Genomic DNA, 27600 nt, shown 5'->3' on the forward strand with positions numbered 1-27600 from the left:
GTCATTCTCAGCACATCGAATTTTGGCTGGCAGTTATTTTCTTATGGAACACTGATCCCAGATTTCTTCCGAGACAGATTTTCCGCCAAATTATGTACTTACTGTCAATGCAAACAGGATTGGAAGAAATGAATGATGTAGATGATAAATACATGCTGCAGATCTCGCCCCTTGATTCCAGATCCACGTTTTATTACTGATTATTTCTTTATTTTTACGCCGTAAGGCGTTTCCCTCTGAAATCAACTCCCCTAATTGCCTTTCTGTCTTAATGCTAACCGTCAGATGCATTGTTAGACGATTCAACAATCGGATGCCGTCCAATTTAATTAAAAAACATTAAAAAACTTTTAAAATAAAATTGGTTAATTAAAAATTTAATTAATTATGTTACCTACCAGCCTCGTCCGTCGTGTTTTTCTTTGCCGCAGGAGGATGAGGAGGGCCGCTCGTGTTTTTCTTTGCCGCAGGAGGATGAGGAGGGCCGCGGATGGGAGTGAGGGAATCCCTTCTTTGCTGCAAGATGACGACTCAGGATTGTTGAGGCATGGTTAGGGTAACGACCCACGGGAAGCAGCGAAAACACCGCCATTTGCGCACCTTTTTAGAATGAAATCCAGATCTTGTAAAAATCTCTGCACTCATTCTATCTCCATGGTACATTTGTAGAGGTAATAACCATCGTCAGGGTTTCCGCTCATTCTTATTGATAAATTGGTTTTGAAAGAGATCCCCTTTTCAGGTAAGGGTTTTTCATTGCTTCTCCAGGGCCTTCCATTTGTAGGTTTACGGGTGAGTTTCCTTTTTTTTCTTTTTAAACTTCAAAAAATGTTTCTTCTCTATTGGGGTTTCCGCCTGATCTTCACATTTGAAATTTCCTTCTATTGGGGTTTCCGTCTGATCTTCACATTTGAAATTTCTTTCGAGTTCATTATTGTGCTGGTTAACTAGATCATGGAGGCCATTGCCATGGCAAGGCATTGCTAGTGTTACAATGGCTATTTCCAATCATGGTAAGAAACCCCTCCCACCTATGCTTGTCCTCATGGGGATGGAAGGATTGCTGGCTTCAGCCCAAGGCTGAAGAAAATCCTGTGCAACTGCAGGCTGTTAGTAATTTTGTCATGATGATGTGCTTCTCTCTCAGTAGTTGGGGTTGTGGATGATCTCTGTGCAGGTGGATAGTAGGAACAAGCATGGCATACTTCTTGAAGTGGTCCAACTTTTGACTGATCTAGATCTAACCATTTCGAAAGCATATATTTCCTCAGATGGTGGATGGTTTATGGATGGTAAGCTCGCTCCTTTAGATCTATCATTGAACATTTCCCTTTTCATCTCTGCAAATGCTGCTGTGTGGACATTGCAGGGGACTCAGCCAATTGTTTGATTGAATGATTCAAGTTTTACTTTTGTGTTAGCGTTTCATGTGACAGACCAGCTAGGGGATAAACTTACAGATGAAAGCATCATTGAATACATACAGCAGGTAGCTTTAGCTTGACGTTGGAAATTAAATTATTTTAACAAGAGGATGCTGTGCAGATTGTTGGTATATTGGATTTGTTGGAATTGTTTATGAGAATTTACTCATTAATATTTGTTGACTTTCTTGCTGCAGTCCTTGGGACCAAAGCGTGTCACTTCCAGTAGAGAGGTGAAGACTTGTTTAGGTAGGATTGTAGGTGTACAATCCATTGGAGAATACACAACAATAGAATTGACTGGGACAGATCGCCCTGGTCTTCTTTCAGAAATTTCTGCAGTGCTTACAAGCTTTGGTTGCAATGTAGTAGCAGCAGAATCTTGGACCCATAATATGAGAGTAGCATGTGTTGTATATGTAACTGATGAATTATCAAACCGGCCTATAGAGGATGAAGTTCGTCTGTCTACCATTAAGGAACGACTTTCAAACGTGCTTAAAGGGAATGACAATGGCACCAAAGGAGTCAAGACAGATTTTTCCACGGGCTTAACTCACCGAGAGAGGCGTCTGCACCAGCTGATGTTTGCTGACAGGGACTATGAGTGTTCTTCTGATTCCTCAGACCCCACTTTGTTGGATGAAAACAAGAAGCCTGTCATTACCATCGAGAACTGCAATGAAAAAGGCTATTCTGTGGTTAATATCCAGTGTAGAGACAGGCCAAAGTTGCTGTTTGATACAGTCTGTACTCTGACAGACATGCAGTATGTTGTCTTTCATGCTTCAATCACTTGCAATTTACCTTATGCATTGCAGGTAAGTTAAAGAGGTAAAAATATATGCATTTTCTTCCATCAGGCTGTGGCTTAGTGATTGAGATGGGAGCCAGCATGCAAACTGTTCAAATTCAAATCTTAGTTGCCCTTTGTATGTGAGGGAAGGTGTTTGACCCTCCCAAAATTGTTTTCCCTCAAGAACCGAACACATAAACATGTCCTTAATTAATGTGTGGCAATAATGTGTTCAGTCTTTCTGATTGGGCTAGTGGGTATATACTGTGATTTGTATATATTGTGATTAGGTGTGCTGTTAAGGCATTTCTTAATATTAAGGTTATTAGTTCAAAACTCATCTTCTCATCTGTCTTAACCCAAAAAAAAAATTCTAATTAAATAAAAAAATTTGCACTTACAGGAATATTACATTCGGCATATGGATGGTTGTACCCTAGACACAGAAGATGAGAAACACAGAGTTGTCAAGTGCTTGGAGGCTGCAATAGAACGCAGGGCATCTGAGGTCAGTGGATTTTGCCTTCCATATTTTAAATCTTTCAAGTTTTATCCAACTAATTGCTCACTGAGATGTTGATCTGAAGATCTGAATCTCTACTTCTGCTGCTGAATCTAATAACCTCTAGCTCCTGCTGAACAGGGCCTGAGTCTTGAGCTGTGTGCAAGCGATAGAGTAGGCCTTCTTTCGGATGTCACTCGCATGTTCCGTGAAAATGGTCTCTCAGTGACAAGAGCAGATGTGACAACCGGAGGGGATAAAGCGATCAATGTATTCTATGTCAGGGATGCTTATTCAGGAAATCTTGCCATGAATATCAATATGAAGGTAGTCGAAGCTATGAGGAGAGAAATTGGCCATACCGTGTTTCTGCAGGTTAAGAATATGCCAAGTGACATTGCTAACTCTCTCCCAGTCGATTCCGGATTGAAATTCAGATTTTCTTTTGTTAGTTTATTCAAGGCCCAGCTTGACCGTCTCTCATACAATTTTCGTATGATCAAGTTCTGAATCTCAATGGCAGAATGCTTACTACCACTAATGCTTCTACTCCTTGTGCGCTGAACTTGATCCCATGGCCACTTTCGAACCCAGTGTTGCTTCATTCGCTTTGTATCTTATAGTGGCAGGCAAGATTATCAGACGAACTTATGTTTGGAGTTATTTAACCTGTATGTATGAATGACTGACTTGGGATAGAAGGGTGTTTCAGACAAGCTCGCTTGTAATGATATCTTACTGGTTATTATCATGCCATGCCTTGTCTGTTTATTTCTTTAATGGAATGGAAAGCTAAATTCCTCCCTCTTCTGCTCCCTCCAGGAAGAACGTTAGTAAAGTTTTTTTTTTGGTATTAGATTAGAAAACCAATTACGGTCTCTTTTGAATTAAGATAATCTACCAGACAAGCTCAATCAAGAATTTTGAATAATAAGTCAGTGGGTTTCTTAGAAAAAGTCAAGGATAGATTTCTGTTTACAAATGGCTTAATTAAAGCGTTGATAAATTATTTTTAACCTTTAAAAGGACACTGTAAGGAGTCTTAACATAGATATGTAAATCACACATATAGTCTTTCACTTTATTATTGACTGCTGTAATTGTTTCGAGACTCTGTTTATCCTTACACGTGAGTAACTGTCTTGGAATTGATGTCTTACTGGCTTTCTAATTGTACAATTCAGTGTTCAACCAGAAGTCCCTATATAATGCCTACAAGAAGCACACCAAAAACATCCCTTTGAATGCGGATGAATATACAAAGATGAAAGAAACTGATCCAGAATTTTATCGCGATTGTTCAAATCTGCAATATGGAAAGGTAAGGTTATACATGTTTTATTTGGATTTTAAGATGAGGAAATTATTTTTGCATGTATAAAATTTAAACTCTTTGGATAGAAGGTCATATCAGATGGAAAGTGAGTTTAAGCTAGTAAAACATATGAGCTTGAAGTCAACACTTGCAATCTATCACTTGGAAGATTGCCTGCCACTGTAGTATCTCCATTGCAGTTCCCAGTGCCAACTAAAAAACGGGAGTTGGAATTCTCATGGCCTCTTAGAGGATTATAGTTTTATTGTGATATTGGTTTTATAACACTGTTTATATAAGTTGTACTTGACTCTAGCTTTACCTTTTTTAAAACATATTTGAAGATATATTTCCTCCAAAAACATGTAGCTACTCATTTTAGCATCTCAGTTTGTATTTTAAATAAATTTTTAACATTTGATTTTCATCACGATGTGTCATGTAGGTGTGATCGTATACTTGGTATGGTAAAGGATTAAAGCAGATTTCTTATGGCTGAGGAGAATCAAAACTCTCTGATCATCGACCTGTTTATTCTGCGGTTTATTATGTTTTCATGGCGGAGGTGGACATGCTCAACAAAAGCAACTTAAAGAAAGATTTCATCAGTTCAAGTGCAAAATTCCATGTAGAAGAGCTTCTGCCACGAACCCAAAATTCTCTTCATAACTCCCAAAATTTATGTAAGAATTTTATCCAGTGCCTTACACTGTGTCTTACTATACCATTATGACTGCAAAAAATTCAGCTAAAATCAATGTCCGCTTCCTTTCAAAGGATCAATTAGCCATTAGAACATGGTGAATGGAAAGGTTTCAGCTAATTATACTAATCATCTATCCTCCATGACTCCATATTGATGCATTTGATTCCATTTCTTATTAAACAAGCATCATATGCTGGAAGAATTTCTTAAACAAACAAGAAGAATCGTGAATGCACATGGTTCTAAACGTGTACCTTTTCAACAGCTACCACATCAGATATGAATTCCGTAAAGAATATCAGGATAAATTGTGAACTCGAATTCCATAAAGAATATCAGGATATATTATGAACTTGAATAGATTTGTTCAAAACAAATCTAATGCCTATCATGGTAAACATTTTCATTATATGATTTCTAATCAACCTCCCCTTCATTTTAAGTTACCGGAAGTAAGTGGTAGGTGAAATATAAGGGGTAATTTGAATATTTTGTAATATAGAAATTTTATATTAGACATTATTAAGATTTATTAAATTTTCAAGTATTGGTTACCTTAGTTTTATTAAATTTTTTAGTGGTGGTTACCCTCTGTTTTCATTGGAAGCAGGGGAAATATAAATCTAAGGGGATATAATTTTGAGAAGTAATTTGAATATTTTGCAATATATAGTTATTATATTAGACATTAGTAAGATTTATTAAATTTTCTAAAATTTAAGAAATATTTCTCTTTTTAAAAAAAATTTGAATTTTTTATTAAATTAATATTAAATTAGTATAATTACATTTTTCAATATATAATATATATAAAATATTTAACGTAAAAATAAAACATTACAAACAATACTATTTTTTCATGTTCTATAAAGCATTAAAAATATATAAAATATATAATCTTTCATGCCCACTAGAGAATTACTATTATCACAGGGGATATATAAATCTTAAAGATAATTTGAATATTTTCCAACATCATATTTTAGATTTTTTATAACAATACCATCTTTTCATGTTCTATAAAACATTAAAAAAATATCAAATATAAATCTTAAAGATAATTGGAATATTTTCCAATATCATATTTTAGATTTTTTATAACAATACCATCTTTTCATGTTCTATAAAGCATTAAAAAAATATCATCTTTTCACGTAAAATATAATATAAATCTCAAAGATAATTTGAATATTTTACAATATCATATTTTAGATTTTTTATATTAAACATTAGTTAAAATTATTAAAATTTCTAAAATATTTTTGTTTTTTAAATTTTCTTGAAAAATCTATTAAATTAATATAATTATACTTTTTAATATATAATATATGTTAAATAATTAACCTAAAAATAAAACATTACAAATAATACCATCTTTTCATGTTCTATAAATCATTACAAAAATACCCCCCCTTCACAGTATAGTGATTGGAGTTTGAGGTCAATTTTTTTTTTTGCTCAAGCAAGAGTTGTACCTTCTATTTAATTAATAAGGAAAATAAATTACACAAAATACAAGAGCCCACAAGGAAGAAAATTTGCCAATTTATTGGCCGTTCTTCACACATAATTAAAACTAATTGTGTGAAGGCACTGAAGGTGAAGTTGAATCCGTTGAAAAACCCGGATCAGCCTCCTGTGTTTAGAGACTATTTCCGACGCCTACTAAAAATTAATCCTTTTAGCCTACTAAAAATTAGTCAACTACTCAACTAATAAGTTTGCAGTGGATTATTTGTGTATGGGTTATACAATAATATGTCATTTTGAATATTCAAATATCTCTTCAAAACTAAGAAAAGAGATTAGAAGTTATATCTGCATATTATTTGTGTTTGTAAAGAAAGTAAGCAATACCTTTTTTTTTATAAATTAGTAATCTAAATTTCCAAATTTTATTAGTATAATGTTAATTTTTATCATTCCATTATTGTTATTTATATTTACATTTTGTTTTAATAGAACAAATATAAGGCAAGGTTAGACTTTTTCAACAATTTATTTTCATATTTTGTAATGCTTACCTCTTTGGTGTTATTGTCATGCGGAAGATAGTTGTATGCACAAAGAAATTTAGTTATGCACAAAAGAAATTTAGTTATGAGGAAGGTTTTAGATACATAAATATTATCTTCCCAAAAAAAAGCCATATGTTACCCCAACCAATCAAATGTAAATGTGAAGCAAAAACTCAAACTCCAATCTATTTTCGATCTAACAAAAAAAAATATCAAAAACTCCAATCTATTTATGCTCTAACTAAAAAATATACCTTGGTTGAGGTTGAGTATCGACATTGATTGTTGGAAATCACAAATGGACCCAACCATTTAAAATATATTCATCATTTACAAATTAAAAGAACAACATATAGCTCAAGATAAACAAAATAAGTTACTTTAAAAACGTATTACTACATAGTTCAATAAAAAAAAATATTAAGAACATTTCACTACATATAAAGTCATAAGATACCAAGTTGAATAATTACATGAATTCTAAGTGACAAATGGAGGAGGTTGTTTAAAGATTCACCGAAAGCACATATTTTGGGTTACTCCCATGTAACTGAGTGTTTATGGACAATGTTATGAATATGATCAATGATATACATATATAACAATAACATGAAGTTGAAAATGGTTCAATTAACACTAACATGAAGTTAAAAATGGTATGGATTCAGTTTCTACAAAAGCCTCTTTTTCTAAGATATCATCAGTTTGGACATATTAGAGACTTCACAAGATGATAACCTCTTTGGTGTGGTCTTCATGGTAAAGATAGTTGCATGCACAAAATAATTTATTTTTTGAGTAGGTTTCACATACTTAGCCATCCTCTTACTAGAAATAGGCTTTAATTTTTGAAACACCTAACTAACCTCTTACTAGAAATAACTTCAATTACATTATGAATTACAATGATTGGAATATTGTTGCTCAACATCCAAAATTTTCAGCTTCAATTACAAGCCACTTGATCCATATGCATCTATGAGTAAGTAACTCAATCCTTTTCCCCTATGTTTTCACACTTCACTGTTTCGAACAACACCTTATCAAATTTTCATTTAAATGCTAATAAGTTGAGATATCCATAGTCATGTTTATGTCTTTGATGGTGCTTTTACAGATGACAATGCATTGTTTTGGGGAATCAAATACTACAATGACATGATTTTGGAAGACTAATGGGGAATGACAATGCATTGTTTTGGGGAATCAAATACTACAATGATATGATTTTGGAAGACCAATGGGGAATGTCTAGTCTGAATTGTTTCTTCGAAAGGATACACAAACATTCACTCTAAAACAAAAGTGGGTGGTCCCTCCAAGAAGTGTTGACAAATCACTCTTCATTTATGTTTTTTTCCCATATGTAGCCTTACGGCGTTTCCATTGCAACATTTGATGCAATTGCTAGTTATTTTATTTTTTATTATTTTTATAGATTTGTGATCGTATTAATCTCATTAAAGATTTTTTGTTTACAGGTATGAAGATCATGGTTAAGAAGCCCGCCCAAACTCAATTGTGTGACTTTTTACCAAATTATACAAAGAGTTTGGTCAAAACAATAAAGTTCTATTCGAGGAATTAACCTGGAATCACGCAAGAAATAATATAATCCACTCCATAAATTGCTTAAAATCCATTTTCTCTCCTCTTTCAAAACGAAATCCATGCCAACGATGCGGGGAAGGTTTAATTCGATTGCAACATATAGGAAAGAACCTGAGATAGAGGAATTGTATCAAGACGAGATAATGTCTTCTAGTAGAAGAAAAAAAAAAAAAAAAAAACCAAAATCTAGCTGGAAACACGCACTAAACTTCATGCCAAGTGTAACAAATTTTTTAACAGTAATGGCATTTCGCCATAATAAAAACTAATCCCGGTTTTTCTTGTTCTCTGATTGCAGGATCGTTGTGATAGAAGGATTTTGGCAAACAACGAATTAAATGACAAAGTTAAAATGGAAGCATTCGAAGCCTCTTTAACAGTAATGGCATTTCGCCATAATAAAAACTAATCCCGGTTTTTCTTGTTCTCTGATTGCAGGATCGTTGTGATAGAAGGATTTTGGCAAACAACGAATTAAATGACAAAGTTAAAATGGAAGCATTCGAAGCCTAAGAGTGAGGAAAGGAAAAAACTGCATTACGACTTATAAAAGGAGATGAGGCTCTCACTGAACAAGAGGAGGGACGCAGGCATGCTACAGAGGAGAGGATTGCTCTACGAGTAGGAGGGCGATCCAGATCCACGTGGAAAAGGAGGTCCCGATCACACACAGGGGGAGTTCAGTAATTTTTCAATCTGGGCCATTGCACCATTGTATGGGGCGGAGGGGCGATTCAGATCTACGCACAAGGGAAGCTGCGGATTCTTTGCTGTTATTCAATCTACACTTATGCACTTCTGTTTTGCGTAGAGGAGGTGATTGCATATTTTGTAATAAGTTTTGGCATTGTTTAAATGAATTTTCATTCATGTGTACTATTTACTTGAATGCTGAATTTTTATTTTTATTTTTGTCTAGGTTTTGTAATTGAGTTTGATCTTTATTCTAAATAGTATTTATTGTTGATATCTAACACTATTGTTGGTTCAATTTTGATATGTTATTGAAGCTTTATAGGAGCTATCTCCAAGAGGCAGAACGAGATCAAATCTATAATGAATTCATTGAAGTATATATGAGATAAATGATAACTATTTATTATTTAATCGCAAATATATTTTGCTTTTTATTCCATTAATTAATATAAACTATTTCTTTTGGTTAATGGAAATTACATGGTGAATTCGCTCATAAACCAGTGTTTCCCCCTGTTTTATTTCATTTGCTCTCAGATTAGGAGAGGGCTATCCCGTTCTAGTTCGAGATAGGATTTTTGTGTTTTAAATTAGTTTTGCATTTGTAAATTAATTCTACTTAAAGTCCTCTTTCTTTAGAGGCCAACATCCTAATCCTTATCGGCATGATTGAGCCCTTATATTAATCAAACTTCTTGACTTATTTTAATCTTGATTCGAAACATTTAATAAGATCAATCATGAGGGTTAATGTAATATATTGTATTAATAAGGTTTAACATTAGAAATTACTTTTCTCATCTTTTTAGGGTTAATTTAGCATACTAAATTACTAATTAGTTTTGTAACATTTACTTTTAATAAATAATAATAACTTAAGGTAATTAGAACAATTTTAACATTAATAAGGTAACATAAGCTAACTAACATTTTATTAATTGTTTATTTAGAATAACAATAACATTATTTAGTTAAAACTTTCATCTTATAAGTTACCATAGATTTCTTAGAATTAACTTTTAGCATACTAATTATTAATTAATATTTTATATTTAATAATAGCCTAATGTAATTAGAATAATTATGGTAATGTATTTAACTAGATCTTAATAAATGTTTTTCTCATAATAAAATAACACTATTAACATTCATTTTATAGTTTATCATAGATATATTATAATCTTGTAATAAACTAGATTAAATATTTAGTTTTATTATTATAACTATATTAGTGATATTTACGAATATATTATAGTATAAGGTATAGTTATTTACATAGTATAGTTAGTTAATTAGCATAATAACATAGGATATATTAGTTTAGTTTTGACATATGAGATAAATAGGAGTATTTTAATACTTAACATAAAGACTTTAACAATAGTATAGCATTATTATAGTGTCATTTAGGATTAACAATTAATACTAACTTAATACTATAAAGACAATTAGGTTAGAATAGTTACGCTAATTGTAAGTCATAACTTAGTCGTGGCTTAGCTGAGCCCCAAATTAGCTTAAGGATCACTTTCTTGCCTAATCAGCAAGAGGGCTGATCTGATGTCTCTTCTCCATAGATGAATGAAAGCCATATTTTAAGTGATCGGAGATTGAGAGAAGGTAATTGGACCTAGTTAAACCAGTCAGAGCCACCACACCAAACGGAAAAGGAGCTGCTTTTAAGGTCCGGACCGGGTGGTTTTCCCCGATGTTGATGCAGCGATTTTCGAGGCATCAACACACCCTAACTTTGTCCTTTTTTTTTATAATTTAGAAATTCTCTTTCCCTACTTCTACTATGTGGGATTCAAAAATCCAAAGTATCATTTCTTCTATTTAAATTTTTTCTGAATTTTGATAGGACATTGGTATGATACTCCAAGTGAGGAGATATCCTAGAAATCCATTTCTGTCTAGAAGTATCTATGGAGAAAACCATGGAACTTAAGCACTAGATGTCACTTAGAGTCTTTAAAACCTATCTTGGTGCACAGAGTATGAAAATTATTTGTGAAATCTCACACTACTTGGTCCCTCTGCTACCATAGTGTGGTATATATCATGTATTTGGTCTTCATAGCTTCTAATAGGGGTAATATTATTCCTTAATAGCTTCCCTAAAAGAGTGCCAAGTGTGTCTGATTGAATACACTGTGGATTCCTCCATGGAATTTTGTTGATGGTAATTTTCCCACCAATCCTTGACATGGGGAGAAACCTCAAGGAGTGCAAAGATAATATTTTATCTATCAGAAAAATTATGGACCGAAAAATACCCTTCTAGCTAATTTAACCATTTGTCTGGAGCATTTTCATGTACATGGCATTCAAATATAGGAATATCAAAATTAACTTCTACCTTAAAGGGGTTGGCGCCTCCAAAGTGGCCACTTTATGAAGATGCATTTCCTATCATCTCGTTCCTTTATCACTTGATGGCTTCCTCGAGTAATAGTTTAATAGGATTTCCCACTCTTTAAACCTTCTTTTCTTCCACCATGGAAAGCCATCGTGGTCAGTGAAGGAAGGTCTTTGAAGGGCTCAAGTAGTTTGAATCCCAACATGTCATACCCCGACCGCATTAGGGACATGCACAAAATAATAGATGAACATTGGACTACTCCAATAAATTGATTTGAATGTCTAAAGGGGACAAAATGATACAAAAATTGGTAACCAAAATATAGAGATACAATGAAACTTAACTTCTAATAATAAATATAATGTTTTGAAACTGCATAAATACAAAATGAAAACAAACTATGTCAAGCGATGGTAGATTATCTCTAAGAAGTGATGTGACGGCTAGGTGCCTTCAATGGACTATCTTAGAATGAGGCTTTGAGGCATTTTTATCATAAATAAGAAATGAGAACACCATAAACATTCAAAAACCTAATCGTAGGAGATGAAGCACCAAAAGGCTTGTGGGATCGATAGGGTAAGTTGGAACATCAACTTCCCAAGGAGGTAACTTTGGCATATGATCTATGTTCATGGTGCTCGGTATCGCATTGAAAAGGTCTTTGCCAAGAACTATATTTTCCAATCGAACCTAGAAATCTACAACTGTTGAGTGTTTTCTTCAGCAAAAAATGTGATTTAGGACCTCAAAATGGTTTCAGAAGTTTAAGACCAGAAAAAATATAGAAAAACTACCACAATAGAAAACTATGTTGTGAACTAGTGGAATAGGTGGGTGACCATTGATATCACCAAGATTAGGGATTAAACATACTCAAAAGTAATTTTGGAAATGGCACATTGTTGAACAAAAGGTTGCAACATAATAACTTATTCATAAAGAGGTTTTGCAAGATTTCTCTCTCTAATTTCACCCAAAATATTGTTAACTCCAAGAAAATACATCATCATGTCATCATAAAAAAAAAATTCTTCAGATGGAATATTCATTGGATATTCATCTATTATGCTAGAATTTGGATTCTCCTTTTTCTAAAAGTACATGTTTTTCCATACCAACCCTTTCCTTTTTCCTTAATTCAGTGATCTCTTTTGTGGGGTTTTTTTCCTTTACAACATGATTTTATAATTATGATGATTTACCATTTTTAAATAGATTGCAATTACAAGGAGATAAAAGTTGTCCTACGATCACAAATAAATATACAAATTATCTTACAATTATAGAAATTTTCCTCCAACTACATAAGAATAGAATGATTATCTTCTAGTACACAAAAAATGACAAGATGATAACTATGCTCAAATTATTAAAATTTCCTTTTAATTACATGAAATATTTCTTGTAGTTAGATAAAATGACTAGCACAAAATAGTGCATATGTGTTATCATTAATGTGCACACACACTTAGGAATGTGCACATGTATTTATGAATGCACATGAATTTCAAACAACAGTTTCTAAACCATAAATTCCTTATCTACATCCCTTTGTCACCTTCTAAAGTTTATTATACCTTAGTAGAACCAATCACACATTGAGGAAGGCATGAACATTTGTTTTTTATTACCTGTCAAACTTCTCTTGCATGAATCCTTCTTCATCTTTCTCTTTCCCATTTACTATCCCACTTCCATCTCTATCTCTATCTCCCATCCTCTCTCATCTCACTCTCCCTCTCACTCGCTCACTTCGTCTCCCCAACATCACTTAGTCTCTCTCTCTCTCTCTCTCTCTCTCTCTCTCCACCCTTCAACACTCTCTCTATATTCTTACCTCTCTCATATCCCAATATCTTTCCGCTTCTTCTCTCTTTATTCCTACCCTCTCTCCTTCTCTCTCTCTTTCTCTCCACCTTAAACTCCCTTTGTTTTCCATTTTTATATTTGTCTCTATTTATCTCTCTATTATTCTATCTGTATCCCTCATCGATCTATATGTTTTCTCCCTCCCTCTTTCCTTCTCTATCTCTCTATCCCATCTACCCTCTCTCCCCCACCCACCATCAAGCCCATTTGAAATTTACCTAATTGTGGTAACTATAATTTTATCTTATATCTAGTAAAGATTATTTGTTTTTGGAAATTTAATTCTGAAAATAACGATTAATTCACTACTACAATATTCACAAAGAAATACAAGAACTAAGAAATAATGAAAACACACAAAATAATTAACAATGATAGTTTTAACAAATTGTCCCAGGAAAAACCCCGATGTGGGGAAAACTAGTTCTGTAAATTAGCGTCTTCAGCAATTTGAGGATTACAACAACTACTTACCTTTCATTGAAAAATTGATTTGGAAATAAATGTTTCCCTTCCTGTAAAACCTCACGACCTCTTGCCTGGAACTTGCACCTCCTTCCTGCAACTTGCACTGCAAATCTGGAAAATGTTGATGGCCCTCTCCAGAACTTGCACTACCTCCAGAAATTCATTATAGCAATATCTCCTCCCTCCCACAACTCACACTTTGTCTGGAACTTGCCTCTAGATTTTAGAAATCGATCTACTACACTTGCCTCATTGAAAAATAATTTGGCCCCCTTTCCTCCTTAGAATGACTAGAAAATATGTGGATAATTTCTCGGGAAATTCTCTTTCCAAACTCACTGTTGAAACCCTATTGTTCACCTCTCCCTTTTCACCCTTGCTATCACTACAATTCAAACTTCCTTAGTTATCTCCAAAGCCCCATCAACTTTCTCTTATAATCTCTTAGTGAGAAACCAATGAACATGATCTAATCATGATTGATTGTTAAGACCATCTTACCCCATCAAGTAACTTTTTCAGAAGTCCCTAGAGAAAAATTGCTTTAATTCAATTAATTTGATTTAACTAACTTGTTTTCCTAAGTTGGACTTAGGAAAATATTTAATAATTAGCTAGTCAATCTAATTAAGACATTTAACTTCTAAAAGTTTCCTCGGACTTGGATACAACTATCCTCATGTGTTCCTTAGCCCCTTAGACACCATAAATATTAGAACACCTATTTTCTGCTACTAAAAACTAACACTCCCTCTTGGCGATGAAGGTGTTCTCCACTACTCCGATCTTATCCCTGAAATAGATAAAATTTTCCTTACCCAAGGCTTTTGTGAAAATATCTACAACATGCTAATCTATGGGAACATACTATAGTTGAATTGATCCATACTATACATAATATCCGATGAAGTGGTACCTAATTTCATTATGCTTCAACCTATCATGAAATATTGGATTCTCAGAGAGCTTGAAGCAACTCTAATTATCACAACATATACTAGTCGAATCTAATTTTTGACCAAACTATCCTACTAGCAGCTTTCGAAGCCAAAATGATTCATATGTGGCCATGCTACCTACCATATATTCTACCTCTACATAACTCATTTCCATGGAATTTTGCTTCCTTTTTCACCAAGAAATAACCCATGATCCAATAATGTAGCAACAACTAGAGGTGATTTTTCGATCCAATCAACTTCCTACCCAGTCTGCATCTCTATATCCCATTAAATTAACAACACCACGTTGATCATATCTCAATCCATACTTGACTAGACCTCATATATACCTCAATAAACATGTCACTATGGTCTAGTGCACTCTCTTTGGCTCCACCATGAACTAACTGATAGTGTTCACCACGAAACAAATGTTTGGCCTTGTGTTGAGAATATAGATGAGATATCTAATGAGATACCTACATATGGTTGGGTCCACATCTCCATGTTATGATTCATCTATCTTCATCTAGTTGGCAATCATAGGCATGGACATGGGTCTAGAATCTTGCATCCTGAACCTCCTCAAGATCTCCATAATATATCCCCCTTTGCCAACGAAGATCTCCCCATCCGTTTTCCATAACTCCAATCCTATGAAGTAATGCATCAATCCCAAATCCTACATCTTGAAATCAACTTCCATGTCCCTCTTGTAGTCTTCTATGAGCCCTTATGATCTTGTCAAAAAGAGATCATCCACATAAAACATAAGGGTGGGTGAATCACCTCCTACCATGAGATAGTAGAGGTTGGAGTCTACCTCACTCTTCTTGAACCCCATCTACTACAAGTAGCTATCAATCTAATCATACCATGCCCTATGGGCTTGCTTAAGTCTATATAACACCCTCTTCAGCATGCATACATCCATATCTCTCTTGTGCATCTTGAAACCATCTAGTTTTTCTATATGCACCTCTTCTTCCATCACCCCACTCAAAAGTATAGCCTTGACATCTATCTAGTGAATCTACCATCCCATATGTGCTCTTAATGAGATCATTTCCCTGATAGAAGTATATCTAGAAATTGGAGTGACGGTCTCCTCATAATCTATGTCTTCCTTTTAAACATACTCTTTGGCCATGAATATAGCCTTTTACTTCTCCACGCTAGAACCTACAACATACATGATCTTATATATCCATTCATAGCTAACTACATATATTTGTAGTAGTCTAGGCACAACCTCCCATACATTATTGATCATGATGGAGTCATATTCCTCCACCATGGGCACCTGCCACCCCTGATGTTTTGTAGCCTCCTCATAATTGGAAGGCTCCCTATCGACGACCTTTATCACCAACACCTTGTACCTATTTGGCTATATCCAGTCTCTTGTTCTCACACTAGGAGCTCCCATAAACTCATGTGCATCCTTCAACATCTGGAGCACCTCCCTACTACTTGTTCCACTCGTGGCAGTTGGAGCTTCATGCTCCTCATCTTGTCCCTACTCCTCCATTCGTTGTTAACTCACCAAACAACCTGCACCTGAGCTAGTGCTCGTATTGGTAACTGTACTAGTGCTTTGGTGTGCCTATAGATGTCCTTGTGGATGCTCCTCAACCCTTGGAGACTCCATTGGCCCACTCTATTCATTTGTTTAAAACTCACAAGATTTCTTGAAGGCTTTCTCCTCTTGGAACTTTACTTCCGATCTCATAATTATCCTCCCACTACTAAGTATATAGAACCTCTATGCCTTAGACATTTCACTATACCCAATGTAATATCCCTTCTCTATAGTTGGATCAAATTTGTTGTGTTTATCATCCAATTTGGTGTGTTTGGCTTCTTCCCTATGAAGACATCCTCTAGTGTTATGTTCCCCAAAGCTCTACGAGGAACTTGTTCTTGTATGTACATTTTTTTGCTACATTCCTTTTACCATGTAAACTTAGGCCTATCTCGGTCAGATAACATTGCCCTCACTACTCCAAAAATTGTCTTGTTCTTTCACTGTATAACCCCATTGTGTTGTGGGTTATACAAAGTTGTCCACTCTCTCCTAATACTCCCCATTCACACAAGCCATATGAAGGACTTATCTGTATATTCTCCCCCATTATCCATATGAAGCACCTTGATCTAATTTCCTATCACCTTCTCTACAAGAGCCTTAAACTCTTCGAAGAAACTAAATACCCCGTCCTTTGTCTTCAAAAAATATATCCAAGTTTTTCTAAATTAGTCATCAATGAAGGTTACAAAATTGTTTAAAACCCTCGAGAGATCTAGTAGACAATGTGTTGAAAATGCAACAAGAAAATATCAATTTGACCTTGCCTTGGTCAAACTAAAGAAAAATCAAATTTCTATTTCAACAGAATACTTGGAGGTATTTAACTGAGGTGACATGGCAATTATCACTCAATTAACTCAATTAATTAGAGTTGGGGAAGCTTGAATATTTAAATATGTTTGATTGCTAATTTGTAGCAATCTGTTCCGGTTAATTTGAATTATTGTTGGTTTAACTAATTTTATCTATCAGAAGAACTAGTGGAGGTCAAGTTGTGGAAGTGGAACTTCAACCACACTCATTGATCAACCAGTTAATTGATCAATCAACCCAAAGTAATTTTTGCATGCAGATAATTTGAGTTACCCAGTTGATATGGAGATTCCAAGGCAACGTACTATCAATTGTAGCATATTCTAATGTGTACATGTGTTTCATACAAGCACAAGAATGACCTGAGGTATTTGCAAAATTCCATGGTGTGAAATTCCTAAAAAATAGGGGCAATTTCCCAAGAGAACAACACAAGGAAATAGGATCTTAGAGGGCTTGAAAACCATCCAAGTATTGGCCATAGTTAGTTAGTCAAGAAGAGAGATAGACTATACACTTGTAGGTTGTGCTAAGGCTTAAGAAATCATATGTATTTCTTCTTTATTCTAAGATTAATGTAATATAGATATTAAGGGGTTTTGAGTAATTTCTTTCCCCTAGATAAATCTCTGTTCATATGTGATGTTTCCTTTTTCATGTCTATGATTCTTGTTCTAGATGGTGAATTAACTTCTACAGATTATTAGAGAAGCTTCAATTCTTGTGATTTAGCAAATTTCATGAGAAATATTGAATCTACACATTAATTTCTGCATGGTATCAGAACAGGAATCACTATAGAGCAGATATTTTGAAGTTGTCATTGTAGGAGGAGTTAGGTTCCTATAATAATAGGGATCATAATTTTGAATTGACTATGTTAAGTCTTGTAATATTGTACATACCTTTGCTTTTCTGAAAATGTTTTCCCATATTAAAAAATGTAAAGAGCGTGTGTCCTAAAAGAATAATCAAAGGACAAAAAGAAACAAATATAAAAAAAGAATGTTAAATATGAACCCCACCAAAAAGAAATAAGAATAGATCATGAAAGTGTGCACATTCAGATGCCACTCCTCTCAGTTTAATTTTTGCTAATAAGATTGTGTGCAACTTCTCAAAATGACACAATACATGATGATCAAACAATTTGATCTTGATTCATTCATGGTTTAAATTTCATGCTGATAGATAGAGAATAATAATGAGCTCATCAGTTTAATCTGAGCCATTGGATGTTATAAGATTATAATTAGACAATTTTCTTATCAAAGAAAAATAAGAGGGTCAGCAAGCTTAAATGCACCCAATAAATGAAGAAAACATGCTAGTGTAAATGATGGGTAGGAAGAAGAAGTTTACACAATGTATGGAAAGCAACAGTTGGTTTGTTTCTTATCACTAATATCTTACTAATTTCTGCTTCCTAATTCCAAAAATCCCTTCCCCCATCATTTTCCCTTATTCTAACATATTTCCCTTGTAAAAATATCCCTACCCTTTCATTTTACCTTTCCCACTATTTCATCTCATTTTCCCTAGTAAACCCACTAAAACCCCCTTATCTTAAGTTTAAATAAAGTATTGGGCCCCATCAAAAAACCCTCCTCGATACCCTTTTAACGTAAATCCATATTGTATTTATTTTTGAGTCCCGTATTTTATTAACCCATCGCAATTTGTTAAATCCCACGATTACTCTTTAATTAATTACATTTCACTGTAATTAAATTTGACCCCACTCCACCGCGTCATAGCCCTCCGATCACCCACTTCCAGATCCAACAACCCATATCCATATCACGCACTCCCATCGTCCGACAGTTGAAATCCCAAAAGCACACGAGATTCACGGTTTTTCTCGAGCACTCTTTTTCTATGTGGCAGCCACACGTTATATCGTGTTCTTTCAAAAAATACCACCCTCCACTCAAAAGCGGAGCGATATGCCACAAAACCACCTCTCGTTCCATGGTAGCCCCCTTAGAAGATTGACCTCCAACTGTCTCCTCTTGCCCAAAAGCCTCCTCCAACTGCTTCACTGTGTATCCCCAGAAGCCCTATCATCCATTGTTGTGTGGTAAACCATCTAACCGCACTTGCACAATGTGAAAAATCACAGAGTTTTTACAATATGAAATTCAGCCATTCCCTTACCTCTGTTTAAAATGAATAAATGAAAAGCCTTTTGTAAATAGAATTGAACCATCCACAGTCCGAACTCCACCAACAAACATCTCAGTTTAATAAATCCATTGATTGCCTTCCACGCAGACCTAGGCTTTATTAATGATTGTTTTATTTTGCTGGTGATTAGCACAACGAGAGCTTGGACAAACAGTTTTGATACTTGTTCCAAAATCTTTTTACTCCAAGATTCGCAAGGAAATCTATTCAAAGGATTTATTCAGAAGGAAAAGAAAATTATCACAAAGCAAGAAGAAATCATTCACATGGAGGCAGTAATCGTTAAAACACAGAAATAAATCACATAAAGTAAAAAGGAATATATATATATATATATATATATATATATATATATATATATATATATATATATAATCCCTCTATTTACCCTCACTTCACAAAACCCTATTAATATAAAGTTTTGGACTTTATATTAATTTCGCCCCGTAAGCCTATACTACCTCTTCCCTCTGCAAAGTCAACGAATGGCCCACTGAGAATTAAACCCCCTTCATTTTTATTTGCCTCGAGATTCATAAAAATAAATGAACGGTTAAAATTCCATATCATGCGCTCAACTCATGCAACACTTAACACTCAAAAAGCACGTGAGATTAGTGGTTTTCCCAACCCATATTTTACTACGTGGCAGCCCCATGTTATATCGCGTCCTCTGAAAAAATACCACCTACCACTCAAAAGTGGTGTGATAAACCATTAACTATTTTCATTTTAAATTTTATAAATGTTACGGGAATGTAGGGTGGATTAACTTCAAGCGAAATACAGAGATATGAGAATGTGGTAATAGTTCAAAGCTATGGGTGAAACCATACTTGAGGTAAAATTGTAAAGATACAGGCAATATGAGACTACACGATAAAATATTAAGGTGAAATCAATTTACAGGTGTAGATGAAATTAATTTACAGGCATGGTGAAATCAATTTACAGGTGTAAAATCATGTTGCGAGTAAAGTGAGAATACTATTCCAACCATACAAATCAACACATGGTTTTGCAAAACCATCGATGTATTCTACAAGGGTAAAAGGAATTTACATAATAAAATGAATTTATAGAGGGAGTAATAGAAACAAAACTACACATGGTTTTATGAATTCATGGAAAGGGAAAACAAAACCACGGATTGGAAACAACACATGGTTTTGTAGAAATTTAATTATAAGTTTCATTTAAAATATTTTGGAAATATTATTCAAATATATATATACTATTTTATATTTTCCAAAATATTTTGTGACACTAATGGATAATAAAACAACAAGGCAGTCATAGGATCAGCCATCACTGAGGGAAATCTTAGATTATCAAGCCAGAGGATCCACAAGTAGTTGAGTGATTTACTAAGAAAAATAGAGATACATCTGCATTTTCTAGTTCATCTGCCAGCACAACCACAAATTTGGGTCCACATTCTACCTTCTTCCACTTCCACAGCAACATCATTTGCACAACACATTCCACCAGAACTATTAATCTACAACTGTTAGAGTTTTTTAGATCATCTATAGTCTAAAAATGTCCTGTCTATTAGAGACAACATTTATTGTAAACAGTTTCTAAATTTTGTATAAATACTTCTGCTTTTGAAGTATTAGGTGGATTTTTGAACATTTCTATAGGTGAACTCATCTACAACCTGAGGGTTTACTGTAATTTTTTAGTTGACAGACAGGGAAAATAATAGAAACATTTCTTTACAGGATTCATGTGTTGAGCCACTTCAGTGAAGTATATTTCAATTGTTCATGTTCTTTTCTAAAGTATTCCATTAAACTTGAATGTTTTCTAAATTTGAATGGTAAAACAGGAATGTTATAGCAAAAATTGTTTAAGTACACTCTTCTCTTAATGTTATACATTTCTATGTTTTCTTCTGATACCCGGATCTGAGAATACTTAATTGCTCTCCCATCCCAGTTGACCTCTTTCACTTCCTTCATTATCCGGTTTAAGGAATCATTAATTGGTCCTTGATCCCGATTGAAAATCATTTCACCATTCCAGCCTTGAGATATGATATTTCTCAGCTACCTTGCCCTCTAACACTTATTTTATAATTTGTTTATGTTTTGTTTTCTTGATATATTGACTCCATAGTCCAATGGAAAACAGACAGTCATATATCCATCTAAATTAGTAATTCCACCAACAACTCAAACCAAAACCAAATCAAGCTTACACAACTAGCCTAAAATCAATTAAAACAAAAAAGTTAAATCATAAAGAGAGATCCCTCTCTGAGCATTAGCAAGGCTAGATCCTAATCTCCAAAGTAGTTTGTGGTTACCTCGGTGATTTATTTCTTTAACCTTGAGAAAATTACGGAATGATAACATAGTGGCGACCATACTAGGGAAGAGAAAATTTTCTTCAGAAAGATTATACAAAGACCAGATCTGATCTATGATGGTGGACAATGATCAGACACACATAGTTTAAAATCATCCACTTGGCGACTCCAAATTGAAATTAATTTCACAATCAAGACTCCACTGGAGAAATGAACCTGAAAGAACAATATGGGAAGATCAGGCTTCTAACTTGGTTTGTTATCCAAGCCATCATGTTGTTTCTCATCAAGAAGGTTTTTCAATGTATATTCTATCTTAGAGAAGATCTTAGATTATTTTTTTATCATTTTATTTTGAAGATTGTAAATATATATTCTCCTTATCCATTTGAGCAACTTTTTTTTAATATTATGAAGATCATTTTCCAATTGAGAAGCATCAACCAATCAAGCCTAATCTTACAATCCTTGTACATATTCGTGTACCTTGTAATGTTCCTAATAGATATAAGCCCCTCATTTTACCTCCTATACTCCATGATTTTACTGATAACTATTACAAATATCTCCCCAATTTTGATGGAGAGAATGGTATCACTACCCAAAAACATATTCAAGGTTTTGAGAATTATCTGGACCTATTTGAGATTGATGAAGATGATGTTATTATCAGGATTTTTTCTCTTTCTTTGCAAAGTAAATTAAAGAGTTGGTTCAAGAACCTGCCTATTGCAAGCATCTCAAATTTCCAACAGTTTGTCAAATTTTTCCTTGATAGATGGATAATCAAAGTCAATCTATTTCTGATCATAGAAGAATATAATTAGTTGAAAAGACAGCCAAATGAAACAATAAAATAATTTTCTGACAGATTTAATCAAGTTTATTATTCAATGCCAACAAATATAAGACCTCCTCCTCATTCAGCTCTCTTGCATTATCCAAAAGAATTTGATCCAGAAATAGAATTTCAGCTAAGAGAAAGAAACCTAACAACTTTTGAAAAGATGCAGAACATTGCAGTAGATGTAGAAGTCCATCTGATGATTAAAAAGATAAAGTTGAAAGCAGAAGTAGAGAAGAACAACATTGCAGAGGTAAAACTCGACATTTTGTTAAGAAAAATAGAGGAAATGATACAAAAGATCACCATGCAAGATAAAGTTTTTGTGCAAGATCAGCATGACCTATTTATTTCAGAAAAATAATAGGTTGATATCTATGAACAAATTCTTGCTAATTCCAACTACCATAGATCAGAAAATGGATTTACAGATCAATATGTGGAGGAGGAATCTACTAATTTAATGTGTATGTTTGATGGCATTCCTTCATTTAATGATTTGCCTAAGTATGATTAGTATGATGATAATTATGTTCTTCTAACTCAAACTAGCTTTACAGAGCAATCAGAAACTAGCTTGGAGGATGAGGAAATCCAGTTTCATCAAATTAAATATGATTATCAGCCTATACATATCAGATATGAGAATCAGGAAGGAAGTGCAGAAAAATTGGAAATAAGTGAAGGTTCTTCGCCTCTTTCTTTTGATTCATTTCAGTTCATCAGAGAAAACTTTACAGCAATAAAAAATTAGTAGTCTTTAAGTATCGTTATTGATAACAAAGAAGACAATGAAACTCTCGATCAAGATTCTTTAGTTTCACAACTACAGTTATCAAATTTCATTGAAACACCTGATCAAATGACACAGGAAAGTTCTATACCACTATGTTTTTAATCATTTCAATTTTTAAAAGGAAATGTGGTATAAAATCTCTAGAGAAAAGGATGAGCAGCTTGTAGAAATCTATGAAGTTCCATTCAAATCTATATGCAATAAGTTGCAGCAATCCTTCCAAGTTTTTTATGATCCAATAGTTGATATATTAGATGATGGATGCAATCAAAATTTTTCTCCATTAACTAAATATGAGATTCAGGATCAAGATGATAATGGTTTCATCAGTCAAACATTTCAATCAGTAGAAATATCATCACAAAGTTTATCTGAAAATATGCAAGGTGATAAAGATGAAAATGACATTTCAGTTTCATGGCATGGAGACCATCCAAAATAGATGTACAGTTGCTTAAATTAGTTGAAACTTAGTGCATATACCTTGGAAGATTCTTTTGTACAGTTTCTAGAGTCAACAAAGGAAATCAAGTATTTCCTTATCTTCTCATTTGTTGACAAGGTTATATTGGGTTTTAGAATCTCAATTTTGATCACAAACAAGCACATGGAACAAAATACATAATTTTTTATCATTCTTAAATGGTTTCATTGGCTCTTTCCTTTTACCTAATCAACAGTTAGACAACTGATTAGAGTAAGTAGGTAGGATTTCAGTTTGATTAAATTCAATTTTTTAGCAACAAGTTTATTTCAGATCAGATTTCAGTGCAGCATGTGTTAGATTTCAGTTTGCAGAAAAGGTTAAGATTTCAGTTCAAGATTTTCAGTCACAAAGATTATACAACAAAGCATGTGCAGGCTTTGGATCAGCCCAATGGATCAGGCCACTAGTCAACGTTGTTCTTTACATCTCACAAGGAGATATCATACCCAAGTGGAGCCACTGTTAGGTTCCTATAATAATAGGGATCATAATTTTGAATTGAATATGTTAAGTCCTGTAATATTGTACATACCTTTGCTTTTCTGCAAATGTTTTCCCATATTAAAAAATGTAAAGAGGGTATGTCCTAAAATAATAATCAAAGGACAAAAAGAAACAAAGATAAAAAAAGAATGTTAAATATGAACCCCACCAAAAAGAGATAAGAATAGATCCTGAAAGTTTGCATATTCAAATGCCACTCCTCTAAATTTACTTTTTGCAAATAAGATTGTGTGCAGCTTGTCAAAATGCCACAATCCATGATGATCAAACAATTTAATCTTGATTCATTCATGATTTAAATTTCATGCCGATAGATAGAGAATAAAGATCTAGCCAAACTATTTAATCTTGGCAGATCAATAGTTAGGTAGAGAATAATAATGAGCTCATCAGTTTAATCTGAGCCATTGGATGTTATAAGATTAGAATTAGATAGTTTTCTTATCAAAGAAAAATAAGAGGGTCAGCAAGCTCAAATGCACCCAATAAATGAAGAAAAATGTTAGGGTAAATGATGGGTAAGCAGAAGTAGTTTTCACAAGGTATGGAAAGCAGCAATTGGTTTGTTTCTTATCATTGATATCTCACTAATTTCTGCTTCCTAATTCCAAAAATCCCTTCCCTCATCATTTCTTCTTATTCTAACATATTTCCCTTGTAAAAATATCCCTACCCCTTCATTTTACCTTTGCCCCTATTTCATCTCATTTTCCCTAGTAAACCCACTAAAACCCCCTTATCCTAAGTTTAAATAAAGTATTGGGCCCCATTAAAAAACCCTCCATGATACCCTTTTAACTTATATCCCTAGTGTATTTATTCTCGGGTCCCACATTTTATTAACCCATCACAATATGTTAAATCCCGCAATTACTCTTTAATTAATTACATTTCATTGTAATTAAACCTGACCCCACTCCCCCATTCAGCCCTCGCAACTCCGTCGCACGATAGTCCTCCAATCACCCACTTCCAGATCCAACGACCCATATCCATATCACACGCTCCCATCGTTTGATAGTTAAAATCCCAAAAGCACGTGAGAGTCTTGGTTTTTCCCAAGCACCCTTTTGCTACATGGTAGCCCCATGTTATATCGTGTACTCTCAAAAAATACTACCCTCCACTCAAAAGCGGTGTGATTGCCACAAAACCACCTCCCATTCTACGACAGCCCCCTCAGAAGACGAACCTCCAACTATGTCCTCCTACCCGAAAGCCTCCTCCAACTACTTCCCTGTGTATCCCTGGAAGCCTTATCATCCATTGATGTGTGGTAAACCATCTAACCGCACCTTCACAATGTGAAAAATCACAGATTTTTTACAATATGAAATTCTGCCATTCCCTTACCTCTGTTTAAAATGAATAAATGAAAAGCCTTTCCTAAACATAAGTGATCCATCCACAGTCTGGGCTCTGTTCATAGACATCTTAGTTCAATAAATCCATTGATTTCCTTCCCTACAGACCTATGTTTTATTAATGATTGTTTTATTTTGCTGGTGATTAGCAGAACGGGAACTTGGACAAACAATTTTGATACTAGTTCGAAAACCTGTTTACTCCAAGATTCGCAAGGAAATGTATTCAAATGATTTATTCAGAAGGAAAAGACAATTATCACAAAGCAAGAAGAAAGCATTCACACAGAGGGAGTAATGGTTAAAATAGAGATAAATCCCATAAAGTAAAAAGGAAAAATATGTATATAAAATCCCTCTTTTTACCCCTTACTTCACAAAACCCTATTAATATAAACACGAGATTAGTGGGTTTCCTAGCCCATCCTTTTTCTACGTGGCAGCCCCACATTATATCGCATTCTCTGAAAAAATACCACCTACCACTCAAAAGCAATGGATTAATTTCAAGTGAAATATTAAGATATGAGAATGCGGTAATATTTCAGAGCTACGGGTGAAACCATACTTGAGGTAAAATTATAAAGCTACAGGCAATATGAGACTAAGGTAATGGAATGAGATTCAAAGGTAAAATGGTTTTATAGCGACACATGAAATAAAATTCATGGATGCCATGAATTTATGAGAGAAAATAAAAGGGAACATTTCACATGAAATTGATGTACATGAGAGCAAATATAGCATTCATGTAAATGCATTTCACGATAAAATATTAAGGTGAAATTAATTTACATGCAAGGTGAAATCAATTTACAGGTGTAGGTGAAATTAATTTACAGGCATGGTGAAATCAATTTACCGTGTAAAATCATGTTGCGGGTAAAAGTAAAAGAGTAAAGTGAGAATACTCTTCCAACCATAAAAATCAACACATGGCTTTGCAAAACAATCCAGGTATTAAACAAGGGTAAAAGGAATTTACATACAGATAAAATGAATTTATAGAGGAAGGAGTAATGAAAACAAAACTACACATGTTTCCGTGAATTCATGGAAAGGGAAAACAAAACCACGAATTGGAAACAACACATGGTTTTGTAGAAATTTAATTATAAATTTCATTTAAAATATTTTGGAAATATTATTCAAATATATATATATATATATATATATATATATATATATATATATATATATATTCCAAAATATTTTGTTACACTAATGGATGATAAAACAATAGGGCAGTCATAGGATCACCCATCAGTGAGGGAAATGTTAGATTATCAAGCCATAGGATTAGCAAGTAGTTAAGTGAACTACTAAGAAAAAGAGAGATACACCTGCATCTGCTAGTTCATCTGCCAGCACAGCCGCAAATTTGTGTCCACATCCTACCTACTCCCACTTCCACCGCAACAACATTTGCACAACACATTCCACCAGAACTATTAATCTGCAGCAGTTAGAGCTTTTTACTTCATCTATAGTCTAAAAATGTCCTATCTGTTAGGTCCCTATAATACTAGTGATTACCCCATTACTATTGTAGTTGTATCCCTTATTAATATTGTTGTGACCCTATTGTCCCCATATTGTTATTAATGTGCCTCATAGAATCCCTCTATTGTTATTTTTGTGCCTTTATATTATTATTTTTAGGTTGGCTGGGTTATATTGTGACTCTTTAGACTCCTATATTTAGAAAGGAGGTTTTGTCATTTGAATCAACAAAGAATCATTCATTTGTGTAATGTAAAGGAGGTTTCCCCCTCGAAGAGACTGAATTATAAGGCATTGATCTATCTTTTCTATCTTTTTGTGAGATGGTTTCATAACATTTGGTATCAGAGCTTTGGATTCTAGGGTTTCACTGCTCCAAATAGGTCATCGTGGAATTTTCATTATAATTTTTTTTTTTCTGCGATGTTTCAAAAGCGAAAAAAAACCCATTTGAGACAAAATCGCACTAAACCTTGGGTCTAA

The 27600-nt window shown here is 33.9% G+C and overlaps 1 protein-coding gene and 1 long non-coding RNA gene across 4 annotated transcripts; both read left to right on the top strand.

The window, feature by feature from the left end:
* The first annotated feature begins 665 nt into the window (after positions 1-665).
* LOC149182223 (ACT domain-containing protein ACR3-like) lies at positions 666-3488 on the top strand. Of its 3 annotated transcripts, none has more exons than XM_089416803.1 (6): positions 666-742; positions 1178-1292; positions 1422-1489; positions 1622-2245; positions 2624-2728; positions 2864-3485. In XM_089416803.1, exons 2-6 carry the CDS (start codon positions 1286-1288, stop codon positions 3230-3232), a joined length of 1173 nt encoding a protein of 390 aa, XP_089272929.1. In that variant the 5' UTR covers positions 666-742; positions 1178-1285; the 3' UTR covers positions 3233-3485. The 3 variants fall into 3 exon arrangements, with proteins under 3 accessions (XP_089272929.1, XP_089272928.1, XP_089272927.1); XM_089416802.1 differs by lacking the exon at positions 666-742 and adding an exon at positions 749-1013 and having other exon boundaries at positions 2864-3488; XM_089416801.1 differs by lacking the exon at positions 666-742 and having other exon boundaries at positions 749-1292; positions 2864-3487.
* A 156-nt stretch (positions 3489-3644) lies between these two features.
* On the top strand, positions 3645-4795 carry LOC149182224 (uncharacterized). Its single transcript, XR_016257058.1, has 2 exons — positions 3645-4043; positions 4483-4795. It is a non-coding gene; the product is annotated as an uncharacterized LOC149182224 (long non-coding RNA).
* The last annotated feature ends 22805 nt before the right edge of the window (positions 4796-27600 follow it).

The sequence above is a fragment of the Pinus tabuliformis genome, chromosome 3_2 (genome assembly GCF_031772625.1).
Source record: "Pinus tabuliformis cultivar Carrire ecotype Pingquan chromosome 3_2, CPIR1, whole genome shotgun sequence".
Taxonomy (NCBI): domain Eukaryota; kingdom Viridiplantae; phylum Streptophyta; class Pinopsida; order Pinales; family Pinaceae; genus Pinus; species Pinus tabuliformis.

Coding starts and splice junctions, on each gene's coding strand:
- LOC149182223 (XM_089416801.1), top strand. CDS start 1,163: ATGATCTCTGTGCAGGTGGATAGTAGGAACAAGCATGGCATACTTCTT. Junction 1,293..1,421: donor TGGTGGATGGTTTATGGATG/GTAAGCTCGCTC, acceptor CTTTTGTGTTAG/CGTTTCATGTGACAGACCAG. Junction 1,490..1,621: donor TCATTGAATACATACAGCAG/GTAGCTTTAGCT, acceptor TTCTTGCTGCAG/TCCTTGGGACCAAAGCGTGT.